At 38.9% G+C, this 19,985-nt stretch overlaps 1 protein-coding gene across 5 annotated transcripts in view; it reads right to left on the bottom strand.

Annotated features, from left to right (window-relative positions):
- Positions 1 to 19,985, bottom strand: part of KIAA0825 (KIAA0825 ortholog) — a 248,427-nt gene that overhangs the window by 163,407 nt on the left and 65,035 nt on the right. For all 5 annotated transcript variants that reach the window (XM_061479084.1, XM_061479085.1, XM_061479083.1 and 2 more), the window contains one exon: positions 9,922 to 10,092. In XM_061479084.1, the coding sequence (XP_061335068.1) occupies positions 9,922 to 10,092 (171 nt within the window). The remainder of the gene's footprint in view (positions 1 to 9,921; positions 10,093 to 19,985) is intronic.

The raw sequence follows: 19,985 nt of genomic DNA, 5'->3' as shown, positions 1-19,985 counted from the left end.
GCATTGCCAGCAGGGTCAAGGGAGGTGATCCTTTCTCTCTACTAAGCCCTGATAAGTCTATGCCTATCATGTTCAGTTCAACACTACACAAGGCAAGACAGACATGGACATACTGGAGAGTTTCTAACAAAGGGCCATGCAGATGATTAAGGGACAGAAGCACCTCTCCTATGAGGAAAGACTAAGATTATGGGGATTGTTTAACCTGGAGAAGAGAAGGCTCGGGGAAGATCTCATGAATGTACACAAATACTTGAAGGGAAGGTGCAAAGAGGACAGAGTCAGGCTCTTCTCAGTGGTGCTCAGTGACAGACAAGAGGCAGCAGGCACAGACAGAAAATACAGGAGGTTCCCTCTTAACAGCAGGAAACGCTTTTGTTAGGGTGACCAAGCACTGAATCAGGTTGTCCAGACAGACAGTCTCCATCCTTAAGAGATACTCAGAAGCTATCTAGACATGATTCTGGGCAACTGGCTGTGCATGGTCCTGTTTGAGCAGGGGTTGTTGGACCAGCTGACATCCAAAGGTCCCTTCCAACCTCACTCATTTCGTGATTCTGCGAGTCTTATTTGAAAGTAATATGAGACTAAAACCAAAAAAAAGTTATCTTTAAAATCTGTCTCCTAGCATAATCAATACAGATGCAGCTGTTCCTAATTTAATGTATCTCATGTGAAATTAAAACCGAGATGTTTTGTATGAGCAGGTGCTGTCACGCATTGTTAAAGATTATCTTCTAAGCATAAACTTACAGGTCTTCAGTCACCTGAATCTACTGGTAGTACACAAGGTCAAGGTTTAAAGAGCTTTTCTCTTTCTATGAAATACTTAGTATTTGCACATATATAGACTTTCTTTTACCTAAACTGGATTTTATCCTTTCATTAAACAATTCACCCTCTGAAAACGAACACTCCATTTTTCATACACCTATACAGCATTCTAAAGCTTCAGGGATTTTTTGTTACGGGGTATTTTTCTCTTTTCCCCCAGATTTGAGCTGAGAAAAATGAAAGATAAAATGGTCACATACAAAAACAGAAGAGAGTAACCAGGTCAACTAGCTCCCTGATCATTCAACAAATGCTACAGACAGCACCATAACGTTACTGCTTTTTTCAATATCTTTTAATGTATTTTATGATGAAGTTTCCTGTAATTTTCTTTAGAAATTACTCCAGAATGAAAAAAAAGCAAACCATACTTGACTGGATATTTTCCCTCTTTTCTGTTCTGTGCATTCAAACTAAATTTGCCTTGTTTTTTCTTGCCTTGCCTTTCCTTTTTTATAGATCTGACTCTAACTATAAGCAAAACTGAATATCTATATATTCACATTCTCTTATTCTCACTTTTTAAAACAGCTATTTATAACTTGATATACCAAGACATTAAAGGAAATCTGCAACATTTAACTTAAATCCTTGTGTATTCATTGCTGCCTTACCTGTTTAAGAACTTACAGCTGAGATACACAAGTATCTAGCTGATAGTAGATTTGTGTCTCCAGTACCTGAGGCAAAGAGCCAAATGATACTTCCATCAGCATCAGTCATTTTAAAGGTTTCTTCCTTTTTTAAATTAACAGATCTCCCCACCTCCTTTTGTAACTAACAGCCTGAGCACTTATATTGCCCTATATTCATGTACTTTTATCTATGTGCATGCAGGCTCACACACATATAAAACCTTTTCTGGTCTTCCCAAAGAAGCCCCAAGGTCAAGTCTCCTATCTTCTACTGAGTTCCTCTGCTTTCCCAATATTTTCTTTTTCCAAATCTCATATAGGTAGAGTGGCCTTAATCTTCTTCAGTTTAACCTCCTGCTAGTAATTAATTATTTTCATTGATCACTGCACATTAGTCACAGCCTCCCCAAAGCCTCTGCACTTCAGATGCACCACAACCTTCCTCTCAAAAATTGTTTCCAAAGAGACACAAAATAAAAGTGCAGCTTTATTGAAGAGACTGGTGCAGCTGATGTTCTGAAGCTGCTCAGCCCAAATGAGTTTGCCATGGCAGACAGGAATGCAGGCAATGGGACGGAGGAAGCATTCCTACCTAGCCAGCCATGGTTTTCTATACAAATTCCTCGACTCTTCTCCCAGTTATCAAACCTCATATTCCATTTCCACAGATAGACAGAATGCATGCAACCCTTCTCACATGAACCCTTAGAGGAGAGAATGTGAAGAAGCGAAGCAGAAAGAAGCAAATGTCATGAAAGAAGAAGATTGAGGCTGTCCAAAAATTTCTTAGTTTTTCACACTTGCTCCATTTCAGAACAGATTCCATACCTCCACCACTTTTGATCAATAGGGAATATTGCACCAATCATGAATTCTTGCTGTATCTTTCCTGAAACTTATGTTCTACAAACTTGATAAACTGCTCTTAATTTGTGTGCTTCCTTCAGTTTATCAGCCAGGCAGCTTCAATCATTTCCGTAGAATCATAGAATAGTTAGGGTTGGAAAGGACCTTAAGATCATCTATTTCCACCCCCCCTGACATGGGCAGGGACACCTCCCATTAAACCATGCCACCCAAGGCTTTGTCCAACCTGGACTTGAACACTTCCAGGGATGGAGCATTCACAACCATCCTGGGCAACTCATTCCAGTGCTTCACCACCATCACAGTAAAGCATTTCTTCCTTATATCCAATCTAAACTTCCCCTGTTTAAGTTTTAACCCCTTACCCTTTGTCCTATCACTACAGTCCCTAATGAAGAGTCTCTTCCTATCATCCCTATAGACCCCCTTCAGATACTGGAAGGCTGCTATGAGATCTCCATGCAGCCTTCTCTTCTCCAGGATGAACAGCCCCTATTTTCTCAGCCTGACTTCATACAGAAGGTGCTCCAGTCCCCTGATCACCTCGTGGCCCTCCTCTGGACTTGTTCCAACAGTCCCTGCGTCTGCCTTCCAAGACTTAGGTGGTGTGGTCAGAGCCTTTGCCAGTGAAGACCAAGGCAAAGAGTCATTGAGAACCTCAACCTTCTCCAAATCCAGGGTAGCCAGTTCTGATGATAGCTTTCGGAGGGGGCCTACATTCTCCCTTGTCTGTCTTATTCGTTATTAACCTATAGAATCCCTTACTGTTATCCTTAACATCCCTAGCCATTCTAACTGGGCCTTAGCTTTCCCAACCTGGTCCCTAGCTTCCCAGACAACTTATCTGTATTCTTTCGAGGCCACCTGTCCTTGCTTCCACCTTTTATAAGCCTCTTTTTTCCTTCAAATTTTCCTCAGGAGCTCCTTATCCATCCAAGAAGGTCTCCTGGTCCTCCTGCTGCACTTCCTTCTAGCTGGGATGCAACACTCCTGGGCTTGTAGCAGGTGATACTTGAATGTCAACCAACAGTCTTGGGCCCCCCTGCCCTCTAGGGCTATATCCCATGGAACCTTACTAAGCAGGTTCCTGAAGAGGCCAAAGTCTGCTCTTTTGAAGTCCAGGGCAGTGAGCTTGCTGCATGCTCTTCTCACTGTCCTGAGGATCTCAAATTTGAGCATCTCGTGATCGCTGCATCCAAGGCTGCCCTGGAGTGTCACATTTCCAACGAGCCCTTCCCTGTTGGTGAGCACGAGGTCAAGCATGGCACCTCTCCTTGTCGGCTCCTCTATTACTTGCAGAAGGAAGTTGTCTTCTACACAATCGAGGAACCTCCTGGATTGCTTGTGCTGGGCCCTACCGTCCTTCCAACAGATGTCAGGGTGGTTGAAGTCACCCATGAGAACAAGGGCCTGTGAGCGTGAGTCTGGTCCTATCTGTCTGTAAGAGTGCTTTATCCACAGAGTCCTATTCATCAGGGGGTCTGTAACAGATCCCCACAGTAATGTCTCCCATAGCTATATTCCCTTTAACCCTGACCCACAAACTCTCTGTGGACTGCTCGCCTGTCCCCAGACAGAGTTCCATACTCTCCAGCCTACCCCTAACATAAAGGGCAACTCCCTCCTCGCCTGCCAGGCCTCTCCTTTCTGAAGAGCCTGTAACCTCCCATTCCAACACTCCAGTCATAGGAGCCATCCCACCATGTTTCTGCAATGCCTATTATATCATACCCCCGTAGAGGTGCACACATCTCTAATTCCTCTTGTTTGTTCCCCATGCTACGGGCATTTGTATAGAGGCATCTGAGCCGAGCTCCAGCTGAAGCTGGCTCATTGGCTGGAGCGGCTGGAATATCTCTACATTGTTCCAAGCATTTATTATAGGTGTTGGCAACTGACTGGGTGTACTGGGACAGAATGATGCCCCCCCCTCCCCCAACACATCTAGTTTAAAGCATCCTTGACCAGTCTGGCATGCCGCCTACCAGAACTGTTCTTCACCTTCTTTATCATCACACCAGCTCCACTGGTCCCCAGTAGGTAGCAAATATCCAAGCAAATATCCAAGACAAGATTACATAAGCTTCACTTAAAATTAAAACTCTTCAGCCAACTTTCCTTACATGTACTGAAATTTGTCTGGGATTATTCTTCTTTTCAAAGCCAACATTTTAACCTATGTTCTCTTCATCTTCAATGTATTTAATTCCTTCTCCAATTCTGTATTTTTTCTGGCTTTGTGATGAGTATGACAGAGATCTCTTGCGTTGTTAATATAAGTCTTGCTCTTCCTTACAAAAAGTTCTATTATTTTTTTCTACAGAATTCCATAGCTTTTCTACTTTTCTCATAGCATTTAGGGTCATAAGAGCAGTCACTATGACATCATCTTGCATGCAGCATAGAACAGCAAAGCATCAAGGAAACCCTTTGTATGACAGCTCACTAACCGTGACTAAGGTAAGCAGCAGCACCACCAAAGTGGCTTACTAGTTGGATTTGGTTGGCTTAAACAGAACTTTTATTGAACCTCTACTGGAAATAATATATCTCAAAGAAATGGGAAATATCACTCCCCTACCAGTACAAATAAACAAAAGAAATAAAAAATATTTGACTACCTGTGGATTAAAAATCCTCCTGCTTTCTATCTTCAATAATGGACTTTTTATTTGCTATACTATACTGAGGAAACTGTAATAATACAAATACAGAAAATGTACATCTGTAATCAAACTCCCTCCTGGTGTAAATTCCGTCTTCACTGTGGATTGATCTGCTCAAGCTATGTATTTCTTAAAGAAGCTACCTGAACATCTTGCTTTGAGACCAAAGCAAAAATCACACCTTCTTACTCAAATCTTTACAACTTCAAAGTCTATTAAGAGAATGGACCTTGTAAGCTTAATTCCACACTCCATTTATTACACTTTGCAGAAGTGGATATAGAGTAGAGAATTTCTTCTTGTTGCTGTGAAAGAAAGACCTTTGCAAATCTTCCCAGTCACCTGAGGCAAAGCTCATAAACCTTGACAACTTTGCCCACAGTGTTTTCAAAGAGCTCCACTGGAAAAAGCTTTTCTTGGTACTCATTATCTGATCTGTCCAAAGTTCACCTTCCTCACTGGAATACAAAAAAAAAAAAGTGACAGACAGATGAAAGTACGTTAGATATTTCTGATTTTTTAAACCTCAATAAGAAGCTTCTGAAAAGGCAGAGGGAAGAGAAATTTACCCTAAAGATGGGATGTGACTGCAATTTGGCAGGATTCTAAACCAAAATCTCCTGCTTAACCTTTGGCTGTAGCTGAATGTTCCAGATTCCTTCAAAGAGAACAACTCCAGTTGCACTGCATGCTTGGTATGTTGGAACATCTCACGAATCTCAAGTCAATGTAAATAGAGAAGGGTTAAATGTCTAGTCAAGTTAAAATAGAAGGTGCCTACTCCTTTAATTTTCTGAAACCTATTGCTTGTAGTGGAACTGAGTAACGCTCCTCAACATGGAGAATAAATGTTCCGTAAATGTTAGAAAAATATGTATACATTTCCTGAGAAAGATACAGTAGAAGTCTTGATACTTGACACCACACTAAAGTTCAGGAATGGAAGAAAACCACACCATCATTTATTTGTCTGAGAGCTTTTAATTATTTTCTCCTTCTATTTGATTCAAGAGAAAACCTGAACACTACACTGGTACTAGATAAAATGTGTACGTACAGGGCCTTTTTAAAAATTGTGCTTAGACAACACAAGATACATTTTGAAACCAAGTGCAAAACTTGGCACATACACACTGCTTATCAAGGGATGCATCCTAAGTTAGGTCTGGTAAAGAAAAGTCAAAAAATAAAATGAGGAAGATCTTGATGGAGAATAGTGAAAAGAAGTTTGAGTGGAAAATGCAATTCATAGAATTTTTTTTTTTTTTCAATCTGAGCAAAACAATTTGGGAAAATGAAGATTCTGAATATATTCCAGAAGATGCTGGGTACAATATTCTCGAGCTGAACTCCAAGAAGTATGCATCACCTAAAAAAATTCTCTATATCAATCTCCCTACAGAGTTCACTCTGGTTCACTGTTTCCTTTGGTGCTATTGTCTGCCATGGGGTTACCATCAGAGAACACTGGTAGGCAGTACTTCCCTCTAACATCTATTTTCAACCGCCTAAATTGGTCTTCATAGGATTCCATTGTGCACACACACTGCAAAGAAACTTGTCTTGTTGCCAGCTAGAACTGTGAACTACATGTCTTTCTTTTCTTCACTGTTCTTTTTCTGGTTCACAAGCAACCTCCTACCAAAAGCAGAATCTGCAGAAGAGACTACATCCAAGCGATAATGCAATGAAAAAGTATGAAGAGAAGCCCAGGTGGCCACCTTGCAAATTTCCAATGTGGAAGCCTTCGACCTCTCCGCCCAAGAAGCAGCTATAGTCCTAGTGTAATGAGCTTTACAAACCCTGGGAGCCTCTTTACCCTTAACTACATACGCCTCCCTAGTACAATCCCTTAACCATCTAGCTAAGGAACTCTTAGAAGCCATTTGACCCCTCTTAAGACCCCCTAAGAGTACAAACAATCTGTCAGAAGATATGAAATCTTTGATTCTTCTGTGATAAACCCTAAGTGTTCTTCTTACATCCAATTTATGCAGCCATTGCTCTTTGTCATTGCTGGGTTTAGGGAAAAATGAGGGCCAAGAAACCGTCTGGTTTAGATAAAACTCATATACCATCTTTGGGACAAAAAAAAAAAAAAATTATAAAGAGGAACCATCCAAAGAACTACTTTGTTTCTGACGGAACTTTACACATGTTCTATAGATCAAGATTGAAGTATTATGGGATATGCTGAACAAAAAACTAAAACTGCCATTGAAACAACTACACACATAAACACAACACTTGACACAAGCACATGAAAAAACATTTTTGTTGCATCTCTGCATGAGTTACATAGATAAAAAGGCTCCTGTGAATACTAAAAGCAACCTAAGAGAAAAGGAAGCGAGTGCAAGGTTTCAATATATGTGATGCTGGGGAAACTTTAGCTCCCTTGGATATTAGCGTACCTTTTATGAATTGGCCAGCTTCCCTTAATTTGCCAGCAGTAGGACTTGCAAGGGACTGATACTCCAGATATGACTACACTGCAGTGACTGCAAGGCAGTTTAGCTACACCCAACCTAGCTTTAAACCAGTGAGAGGCAGTATGAGTAACTGTCTAGCTCAGTTCAATCTGGGCTAACTCACTCTGCTTCTTAGGTTGGTTCTGCAGCCCGTGCTGGCTTGTAAACCTGATACTGGTACTTGAATTAATTTAAAGCTGCTTTGGAAAGATCTAGATCCTACTAAATTAAGCAAGATTTCTAGTAAGAAGGGTTCTAAATAAGTACAGAAAATGACCATTATGTTTTCTAGTCAAATATTATAATGTGTTCTGATGAAAACAAGGCAAGGATTCTAATCAATCCTTCTTATCAAAGCTCAGACTTCATCAGTGAAAAAAATAAGACTATAAGCCCAATATAGGCCATTAATAAAGAAAATCTTAAATCCCTTTTGGTACTTAACAGAACCTGGAACTACTGGGAACATAGCTCTCATTCTCCCATATCAAATCATCTTTCACTTCATCACTACAACTGAGACTTCTGACGATATGAACTGAAAATAACACCAATAAATCCTTCTTTAGTCCAACTTTTTTTTTTTTAAACTTCTCTGGCAATGTCTTTACATATTACTGAGAAACTGATAGATTTATGAATAAAATCATCTGATCAGAATAGCAATATTAAGAACAGAAGTATATCTGATGACTTCACTAACATCCCCTGGAAAAGATTTACCTTCACCTGTGTTTCAGGGTAAATGTAATCTTATGCTTTCTTTAGAACAGACCTACCCAGAAGACTGCCTCCTTCAAGAAGACCTGGTAATACTTGCCATTTAGGTTTGATTAATTAGATGCACCATTTAAGAACTGACTTGCTATAGACAGGATTACTCTAAAAGAATATTCCTCAAAGAAGACTTAACACATTTTTTTGAGGAGCAGCTCTAAGTGTAATTAAGCTTGGTGGAATGCTTGCTGGATAAAGCCCTAAATACACTTCCTAGAAAACAAAATATTTCTTTTTAACACTGACATCATTAAGTACTCTGAATTACTGGAAATCACATGTCTTTCGGGTATACTTAAATAAATTTTCCATTCAAGAGTTTTTGTTTTTGTTTTTTTTTACATTTTATTACAGGATATACAAATAAAAAGAACACTTGAAATTACCCTTACTGAATGTATACTATATCCTACACATTACCCTTATAAGAAGTTTACTGCAACACCTCTTTGTAGGATCAAGGGCATAAAATGTAAAACATAGTGTATAGTAGCTTAACATTTCTTGAGAATTAGTAAAACTGAGAGGTCGAAGAAGGCAGAAATACATTGAAACCAAAAGAAAAAACGGAACCTGAACGCAGATTTTATTTGAGCCTTTATGTATGTTCTAAAAATACATGGCTTTAACCTGTATTTAAGAGTGTCAGTATTTCAGATGAAGAATTCATTAACAATATCTGTGCCTCAGTATCCTTCTTATTTAATTTTAATTTTTTATCAATTTAGTATTCTGAGACTACATTCCCAAAACATCTTTCTTCTCATTCTGCATCTTGACTAGAGAGATATCAAATGTTTGACTCCACCTATCCTCTCTCCCCAAGCAGCCTGGCCTCATTTCTGGTCTGATCCTCTCCTGCAGTTTAATCAAAGCTCTTGAAACCACTTGCTCTCTGGTGATCTGGAGTCTCTCTACTGGCAGAAGTAGCAGAGTAGAACAACATTTATGAGCATACTGTGATCTGGGAGGTGTTATTCACCTGAATTTTTGAAATTTTAGGTTCTCCTCATATGACATGAATGCAATTAGATGATACAGAGAGTCACCTAGGAATCTAAAGCAAACGCAAACTTGAGGCTTGACTGTGAACAAATTAACTTTCTGAGGCAAAGCCTATTTCTATAAAATATCCACTCAAGCCAGTCAGATAAATATGATAGCAAATATAGCACAAATTAGTGTTTGTAAGAACTATGGTTTAAAGCAGAACTATATACGAAAACATTTATTTGCATGTATAATAACGTCAATTAAACAATGTCGAAGTCAGTGTTTGTTTCTCTTGTAAAAGGCAATGTCCAAAGATAAGTTCAGAAACAGTCACAGTTTCAAATTCAGACTTTATGTATTGTTTTGTCCTATATGAAACATATGATTTTATATACAATTCAATAGGAGATATAATGTTAAAGTGTTTGACAGTTTGTTATTTTTTTCCATCAGTAACTACTGTACATCACATCTTTACACACAACTATCAGTTCTTTTCTGCAAGTCATTGTGATCAAATATAAATCCATACATTTCAAAAAGATTTCCAGTGGATATGGTAATACACTTGTTTTTTAAGATATGGTGATATAAATTAGATAATTAATGTTTAAAATCACATATAATTATCTTTTTTGCACAAAGTAGAATTAATAAATAAGGAAAAGTGTTCATTACCTTGAGCATTCTTATTCCTCTCAGTAAATGAAGGCACCAACAGAATTTCTGCAGAGAGCTCTTTAATTTTTTCTTCCATTAATAAAAAGAGCTTGATAAGTTGAGAAAGACATTTGAGTTGATATAATGTCAAGCAGAAGTTCCTTCCTTTTTTGGGGCATTCTTGGGAGGCTGTTCAAGTAAAATCATAGAATACCTTTTAATACAGCGTAAAAAAAGATCCTTCAAAACTGATTATGTAAGAAAATATATCAAGTAATTTCATTTTTGTCATAGCATAATGTGTCTTTTTCTCATTATAAAATACTCTTATATCAGTTCTTCCTAAGTCTTTGGCATTTCTCAACTCTCTGGAAAGTTGCAACTGAATTCCAGGTTTTGTTATTTATTAACTAGGATTTTTTCCAAGCAACAGATCTTCTCAGAAACCTTCTCACCTGTGTTTTACATAAATACCATTGTGTTGTAAAACTGATTGAACAAAAGGAAAAAAACCCATGTCATTACTGAATCTTAATGGTTTGGGACATCATATCACTACACTGTCACTCTGCAAGTCACCTTGTCTGTTTAACAATCTGCTAGCACAGTACAGTTGACGAATATGACATTTGAGTAAAAAGAAACATCAATCTAACACTCCATAACTTTAAATATGTGGGGCTTGAAAACAAGTGAGACTGTCAGTGAACAAATATCAGCAAGTATTATACCTATAAGCAGTTGGTATTTAAAAGCAGAAACTGAACATTTTAATTTGAAAGGTTAACACTTGTAATCATAACACATAATCATGTCACATCAACCAGAGAACTCTGATTTGAGCACAGACTATAAAAGACTGTAAGCTGTTTCCAATTCAGTATTACCAAACCACATGGGTTTAAGCGTTTTAATTTTATAACTTCTTTAAATGTAATGAATTTGCACTTCTGTGCAAATTGTCATGAGCTGATACCATGTTCCTATGCAGTTCTGTTGCAGATGTAACATCAGAAGAACAGTTTATGCAGAAAGTGTCAGAGCAAGAGCCAGAGTAGTTTGAAAGGGAAGCTCTGAAAGACGAAAACAAATAGAAATTGATTGAAATGTTCTTTTATGTGTCAAATATCTCTTACCTTTGCAATTTTGAAGTACCCAATACTTCCCTTTCCCCTCAAAGCTAGATATGATTTTTTAGGTATTCACAAATCACTTTTAAATAGACATAGATCTAAGTAGCAAAGCTGAGCTGTGAATATAAATTCCCTAATTTGCTATTCCAGTTTTGCAGTCTTAGAGATTGAGCTGTGAGTTTTGCATTCACATCTTAATTTCCTCAAGGTTCCAAACAGATGCATTCATGCTAGTCCCTTGCATTTCTAACAATGGCAAAGGAAATTGTTATTCATAACTGCCTCTGTTAGTGCCTTTCCTCTCTGAATAACAAGTAAATAATATCAGTATCACTGGATTTCCAATTTTAAGTCGTAAACTTCCAAGAAAAGACATTCTGCTGTTCAGAGAATTTTTCTCCTTTACCTGGAAACTTCATTTAACTGTCAAGAAATGACTTCCTAACACTCCAGACAGCCAGACATAAGAGATCCAAGATGTAAGAACCACAGATAACATAATAAAAATCAATGGAACATTAGTTGTGTGTAATTTTAAAACCTTGTGATGTTCCTGGCCCTCTCTTGAGGAACAAAGAAACCTTCCAATTACATGATTGCCCCAAGCAATATTGCCCTTATTAGACTGACAGGAACTGGACCTAAAAGGCAAAGGTTACTACAGTAATACTAATTTTAGAATACATTACCAAACTCAGAAAAAAGTCAAAACTTAAATTTTTACTTTCAAAGACCATTTGAAGTACATTTCAGCTGGAAGCTGAAGATAATGAGTTCAAAGATCCTTCATGCCATTTGGAAGTTGAGAGAACACTTCAATAAATGACAAAGCATATGCAAACATGTATATAGTCATCAGAGCAAAAGCTTACTATTTAATATTACATATGTTCTATGATATCTAGAAAAGCCCTTAGACTTTTAGGTTAAGTACAGACAAATTCTAGGTGCTTGTAGCTAGTGGAGAATACTGGGTTAACTTTATGGCTGACACAAAACTGACATAAAATTAAGAAACAAAATGGAGGTAAGCACAGAGGTTTTTGACAAAGTGACACAAATATATGCACTATCATCTGGTAACCAGCCAACCCTCACAGCCAGGAGGAAAGGAGGCAGTAGAACAGTGGTTTAAGTACACTCATGAAAGCCTGAAGTTGAAACCCCTTGAAAGAGAGATTTGAAACTCATCAGACACCTATAGGCAGTAAGAACGTGGTGATCCAATTCAAAACAAAATGGTGTGTAAAACTCTGCGATCAGAATATGGTCAAGATAAAGGCATCAGAAAATAGAAAGGAAAGATGAGACCACCATGTAAATATTATTCTCCTAGAATTGTTGACACTGAGGGAAGGCGGCTAATAACCATCTTGCACTACAGCTGTAAGGCAGAGAATCCTTAATTACACACAACCGAGATCTTAAGACTTCTCTGGAAGAAGGCCAAGTGACCAAAAAGCAAGCAAGGAATCAATCAACCAAATATCTATATGGGATATAGAGAGAGCTTCATATACTACAGGTAACCCATTCTTAAATTTTCTTTAGTCCTCTGTTAGGTTTTGTTGTGCTAAAGAAAATGTTACGCGACTTACATTGGACATGAAATTATACCAAAGATCCAGCTGTGACAAAGAGTCATGCATCATTTACACAAGCTTTTTTCTACAACATTACAGATGAGTAAAGCCACATACTCTTTTCATTAGCAATCACTACAAATCATGCTCATATATCACTGAACAATCAACCAAAACTGATTGCGGTAATGCAGTAGGTATTTCAAAGGACGAGTGCTGGTCCAGTAATACCTCTCAACTGCTGACCTGCACAGCTCACATGAAGTTATATATATATGTCTTATTCTGCATAGCTTACAGTTTTTGAGGCTCTTGGCTCAGGGCAGTAATCTTTGAACTACTCACCTGAGCTATCCAGGACTCTCACAGCATGGCATTGTTCCATCTCATTTTTCTCATACAAAAACCATGGGTCTTACGACCTCAGCCACTACAGCTGCAGAAGCATAAGTGTGCCAGAAACACAGACAGACTAATTCTTATATAAGACTGGTGCTGTTTTTGTGGGTTTGGATAACAAAAGCATGTTATCGAACAGTAAAACTTTTGGAAGAAGTCAGCTTGAACCTCAACTTTGCTTACTTGATCCACAGCAGTGTGGAAGAAATGGACAGGGGGAATAACCAGAAGTGAATTTCTTTTGGCATATGGTAATTTCCATATACATGTCTATGATTCCGTAAAAAGTACTTTAGGCTTCTGTTATCTGGACTGTGGTCCCTTCTAGGAGATAGGGGGAAGAAAATGTGGAAAAGACAAAAAATTTAATTGAATTAACTTGAACCTACACTGCATTTATTTGTAAATAAATCTTAATGGTTCACTACAGAACACTGGAAGGAGCAAAGGAATAAGCTCAAAACTGTCATCCTCTTACAATCCCTACATTTAGAAAATCTGTACTTTTGACCTCCTATCACATAGAAGCAAAGGGGGCATAAAGGGTACTTCATTTCCTCTGGTGTGCTGATTTATCACCCCAACCATCAGATGACTGGCAGCAGGAGTCTGCCATCCTAATAAGGCGAGTCTCAGAGAGCTTTGTTTATAGAAAAAAAAGCTCCAAGTAAAACTAATATTGAATATTTATGAAATTGTGCAAGGTTTGTCAATGCTGGGGCCAAGGCGGCTGATGCAGTCACACAGCATCAGAGAAACTGGGGGCACTTATTTTTGAGTTTGGCCTTTCTCTTCAGCAGAATGGACTGAAGCTGAAGAAATCTTCTTAGGATCTGGAGGACATGCCACACTTAGAATCACAGAGCGGTTTGGGCTGGAAGGGACTTTAGAGACCATCCAGTTCCAATCCCCTGACACGGACAGGGACACCTTTCACTAAACCAGATTACTCCAAGCCCCATCCAGCCTGGCCTTGAACACTGCAGGGATGTGGCAGACACAGCTTCTCTGGGCAACCTGTGCCAAGGTCTCATCAACCTCAAGTGTTCAAGAATCACAGAATCATAGAATGGTTAGGGCTAGAAAGGACCTTAAGATCATCAAGTTCCAACCCCCCTGACATGGGCAGGGTCACCTCACACTAAACCGTATCACCCAAGGCCTCGTCCAACCTGGCCTTGAACACCGCCAGGGATGGAGCATTCACAACCTCCCTGCTCAATCTATTCCAGTGCCTCACCACCCTAACAGGAAAGAATTTCCTCCTTATATCCAACCTAAACTTCCCCTGCTTGAGTTTTAACCCGTTACCCCTCGTCCTATCACTACAGTCCCTAATGAAGAGTCCCTCCCCAGCATCCCTATAGGCCCCCTTCAGATACTGGAAGGCTGCTATGAGGTCTCCACGCAGCCTTCTCTTCTCCGGGATGAACAGCCCCAACTTCCTCAGCCTGTCTTCATACGGGAGGTGCTCCAGTCCAATGACAATCCTTATGGCCTTTCTCTGGACCTGTTCCAACAGTTCCATGTCCTTTTTATGTTGAGGACACCAGAACTGCACACAATACTCCAGGTGAGGTCTCACAAGAGCAGAGTAGAGGGGCAGGATCACCTCCTTCGACCTGCTGGTCACGCTCCTTTTGATGCAGCCCAGGACACGATTGGCCTTCTGGGCTGCAAGCGCACACTGCCGTCCCATGTTCATTTTCTCATCAACCAGCACCTCCAAGTCCTTCTCCGCAGGGCTGCTCTGAATCTCTTCTCTGCCCAACCTGTAGCTGTGCCTGGGATTGCTCCCACCCAGGTGTAGGACCTTGCAGTTGACATGGTTAAACTTCATAAGGTTGGCATTAGCCCATCTCACAAGTGTATCATTCCTTCCCTCCAGTGTATCAACCAAACCACACAGCTTGGTGTCATTGGCAAGCTTGCTGAGGGTGCACTCAATCCCACTGTCCATCTTATCAGAGACCATCTGTCTGGTTCTATCTGGAAAGAAGTCCTCAGGAGGTAAGAGTAAGCACTTTCATCACCTGGATCAATCAACCTTCTAAACTAGGGGTTACAGATGGAACCTATATGAAAATATACTGAATCTCAAGTTTCTGCTCAGATCTCATCCAAGCCTCCTGACAACAAAAAGCAGAAAATGCATAGTACTTACTAAAGCAACAGGAAAGCCTCAAATGCTGGCAAGTCTAAGGAAGAAATATGGCCATTTCAAATGCTAAATACCTAAGAAGAGGTCCTTAGTGAAGGCATCAATGCCACAACTGTAAGTAATAAAAGCTATTCATTGGGGAAAAGCAGAAGAAAGAAAGTCTGGTCATAAACTCCATATAAATACATGAAACAAGCACATCCTCCAAATTAAGGTTGTATTATGATAAGCATACCTCAATAATCATATCACAGAATCATAGAATAGTTAGGGTTGGAAAGGACCTTAAGATCATCTAGTTCCAACCCCCCTGCCATGAGCAGGGACACCTCACACTAAACCATCACACCCAAGGCTCTGTCCAACCTGGCCTTGAACACCGCCAGGGACGGAGCATTCACAGCTTCCTTCGGCAATCCATTCCAGTGCCTCACCACCCTCATAGTGAAGAATTTCTTCTTTATATCTAATCTAAACTTCCCCTGTTTAAGTTTTAACTCGTTACCCCTTGTCCTATTCACTACAGTCCCTAAATTTGATCTACTTTTTTTTATAAATCATTAGATCTAAACAATCTAAGCATCTGTTCCATCCTTGCCTATTATGCAACCAAAACACTAATTTAGTTCTCAAAATTCTCACAAAGGTGTTTTAACATTTTAAGATAAAATCCATGGGTCTTGCATTCCTTAACATACAGTTAATACATGTTCTTAAGTAAATTTAAGACAAAAAATTCTACAATCTGTATGGACAAACTCTTCAGATGCATTTTCAAATGTTCTAAACCCAAATGAGTTTACTCAGCTTATGAGTAATTTAGAACAGAATCACAGAATCACAGACTAGTTTGGGTTGGAAAGGACCTTCAGATCCTCCAGTTCCAACCCCTCTGCCATGGGAAGGGACACCTCACACTTGACCATGTTGTCAAGGCTCTGTCCAACCTGGCCTTGAACACTGCCAGGGATGGAGCAAGCACCGCTTCTTTGGGCAACCTGTTCCAGGGCCTCACCATCCGACAATAAAGAACTTCTTCCTTATATCCAATCTAAACTTTTCCCTTGTTTAGGTCTGAACACTTGTCCTATCGCTACAGCCCCTGATGAAGAGTCCCTCTTGGGTATCCTTGTAGGCTCCCTTCAGATACTGGAAGGCTGCTATGAGGTCTCCATGCAGCCTTCTCTTCTCCAGGCTGAACAGACCCAACTTTTTCTCCCCATTTTCATACAGGAGGTGCTCCAGCCCCTGATCATTCTCATGGCCTCCTCTGGATTTGCTCCAACAATGTTCTTCTTATGTTAAGGACACCAGAACTGCACACTGTGTTCCAAGTGGGGTCTCACGAAAGCAGAGTAGAGGGCAGCATCACCTCTTTACCTCTTTGGTCAGTCTCCTGCATGACTAACCTCCTGTTGGTCATGCTACTTTTGATGCAGCCCAGGATATATTTGACTTTCTGGGCTGCGAGCACACACTGCCAGCTCATGTTCAGTTTCTCATCACACAACATCTCCAAGTCCTTCTCTGCAGGGCTGCTCTGAATCTCTTCTCTGCCCAAGCTGTAGCTGTGCTTGGGATTGATTCGGCCCAAGTGTAGGACCTTGCACTTATCATGGTTAAACTTCATAAGGTTGGCATCAGCCCACCTCACAAGTTGGTCAAGGTCCCTCTGGATGGCATTCCTTCCCTGCAGAGTATCAACTGAACCACACAGCTTGGTGTCATCAGCAGACTCAATTCCACTGCCAATGTCGCCAACAAAGATGTTGAACAGGATTGGTCCCAACACTGACCCCTGAGAGACATCACTCTTTGTCCGTCTCCAACTGGACATCGAGCCATTGAGCCCTGTGTCAGATAAACACAGGGTTTTCCTGTTTCACTGCATGAAAGATGGCATTTGGTTAACAGTAAATATTTAGATTCAGATGCTGAGACTGCAGAGATCAGCATGTAGTGCAAGCACACCCTACAAAATATAAACCCTGGCATAATTTTTAAGAACCAGGTTTAGTGATTTACTCATGAAGATTAACTAGAAAACAACAAAAATTACATTAGTTTTCGCATATGAAGTTACACACACAAAATTCAGATATTTATTTAGACTTCTGGTAGCCTTCTAAGGGTTCAAAACTTCAAAACTGCAGATAAGCATGCTGCCTTGAATTATATTTATTCTTGTATCTTGGGCTTGAAATGCTAGACTGAAAACAATTTTAACCTAACTAGCTGGCAAACCCCTTCTTCTATCAACTACCAAGAAAAATGCATAACTCAACATTTTTATTGAAGTATGAAAAACACCACACTCCAAACAAATTAATGGTATCTTTACTGAAGTTTTTAACACAAAATCCTGAGAATAGAGAGTAATAAAAAGTGGGTTTCACTTCAACTAATTAGTACAAATTTTAGTGCAAAATATATTTAATTTGAAAAACTACAAGCACCTCAAATAAGTGTGGCTAATAAATAAGAATCTCTATGTGAGAAAAACATAAATGCACAATCTTGTAAGAACAGCTATACTGGGTTCAGCTACAGTGTTTTATTCCAGTATCCTGGGCTTCAACAGTGGCTGAGAAAGGAAGACCAAATAAAAATATAACAAGGAAACCATTTTTTCTTCAGTATTTTTTCCTCAGAGCTTACCTAGTTCTTGACCACTTGTAGCTGGGTAGCTTTCACAGACAGATGTAACATACATTAATAGTCTGGGTTTCTATCTCATCAATTTCTCCAGTTACCCTTCAACCCTTTCTACATTTTTAGTACCCATAACATTTTGTAGAAAGAAGTTTCACACTTTACCTAAACTGTGGGTTAACAAATACATCATTTGGTTTGTTTGAATATTTAATCTTCTAGCTTCACCTGTTGTCAACTAGTTTTAAGAATCAGTCAACTACTGAAACCTGTTTATTTTATAATGCCTGTATTTTATAGACATCTATTGTATCACACAATTAGATTTTGTTTTCAAACTGAGGAACTGTAGCTTGCTTATTTCTCCTTTTATGGAACTTGTTCTACATTTTTATCACCCTGTTACCCTTTAAGTCTCTTCTGCTTTTTTCTACAACTAAAAAAAAAAGTGTTTATAGGATATAGTCTAGTGAAATAGGCAGCAGCAATACTGTAAAAGAGACACATACAGATTACTAATGAAATCACCAACAATTTTGCAACAATAATAGTGAAATTAATATCTCACCTTCTAACAAGAAAAATACATTGTAGAGCTAATTCTACTCACTATTAATTCTAACAAAAAAAACAGCATGTCATTCAAATATTAAGGTCAAATTCCATGTTGATGCAATATATCTTGAACACTAAATCTCAGTCTTCTTTTACATATTTGTATCTAAAGATACTTTCTGCAAAATAATGTGACCACTTGGGAGCTCTTAGAAATAAAAAAAGACAGTATTAGAGAATTTTACTTCACAAGTGATGAGAAGCACCCATATGAATTCTCAGTCAGCTAGTAAGTTAATTAAAACATTTTTCAAGCAACATCGAGTGACACACGTTCAATAAAGCACTTGATCATAGTGCCTGAGCTTCTTTTAAATACTTATATTCAGTAGCAAGATATCTGCCTTACAACTTAAAAAAGATTTGCCCTCATCTCTAAAAAGGAAGCGGCATGAGAAATAAGGCTCTGCTAGATCTAATGACCTGTGCACACTTGCTAACTTCCAATTCTATAGCATGCTTCAGAAGTGGTATTTTCCTCAAAGCTGTAGCTCTTGAAATCATTAAATAAAGTGTTTCCAATTTCCTTGGTTATAGCCTGGAAGCATTTAAAATCTCAAAAGGCATAAGAAAATATGCATATGAATAAATCCCATAACTTTAGCATAACTTTTGTGATTCTTTTTGTGTGTGTTTTGCTTGTTTTTTGCTTTTTTTTTTGGTTGTTTTTTTGGTTTGGTTTGTGTTTTTTTTAAATGAGCATATTATGCTATATGTTTTAAACAAGTTTGCATTCACAAGATCTCAAAAAACTGAATGGCCAGTTCTGATCATATCAACCCATCCAGGCATGTGACACAGTAAAGTGCGGTGCAGAAATCCCTGCATCATAGGTGACCGGGCTGTGGATGTTCAAGAATAGCTACACTAAGACAGTATTGCTCTCAGATTAATTAGCCTTACTACTTAGTGTACAGAGCCACATGACTAAACTGCTTCTGAGACTCATGGTGGAATCCTTGGAAAGCAACCCGATGACTGCCTTCTTCAGTGATTACAGTGGGGATTTCTCCCTCAGCAGGAACCAAGGGTTTAAAACCCTTTTAATCAATTTTACTATAAAATACCTTCCCAATACATTAAATATTATTCCCCTGCCCCCATTTATAAGGCTTAATTTCATATAAGATAGATCTAAAATACTGCTCTGTAAAGGACACAAGAAAGTGATGTAAGGGATTTCATCCAGTAAAGCTATTTGAGGAAGAAAACTGAAAAAGTGTAATATTAAACTTAAAATCTACCTACAACTTATGTACAAATAATAAAGCCTTTTCATAAATGGAACTAACATTTTGTTAAATCTGAAAAGAAATACCCTAATAAAGCATTAGAAACTCAGCTGCTGATCGTCACTGTGTACAGGGATATTTCAAGGGGTAAATTTTCAGAGCAGTGCACAGGGAGTTACATACATAAATTCCATTAACAATACTGTGTTCCTCAACTCTCAGCAATATTAACTTCTAAGTGATGCTATAACTATTATAACAATCTTGCATTTATGACAGCATTCATCTGCACACTATCTCCTAAACA

Source organism: Pezoporus flaviventris, unplaced genomic scaffold (assembly GCF_033815535.1).
Source record: "Pezoporus flaviventris isolate CSIRO_AGI_PZ_B2104156 unplaced genomic scaffold, CSIRO_AGI_Pfla_v1 ptg000141l, whole genome shotgun sequence".
Classification (NCBI taxonomy): Eukaryota; Metazoa; Chordata; class Aves; order Psittaciformes; family Psittacidae; genus Pezoporus; species Pezoporus flaviventris.
Note: the sequence above shows the minus strand (reverse complement) of the source record. Positions and strands in the feature narration are given on the sequence as shown.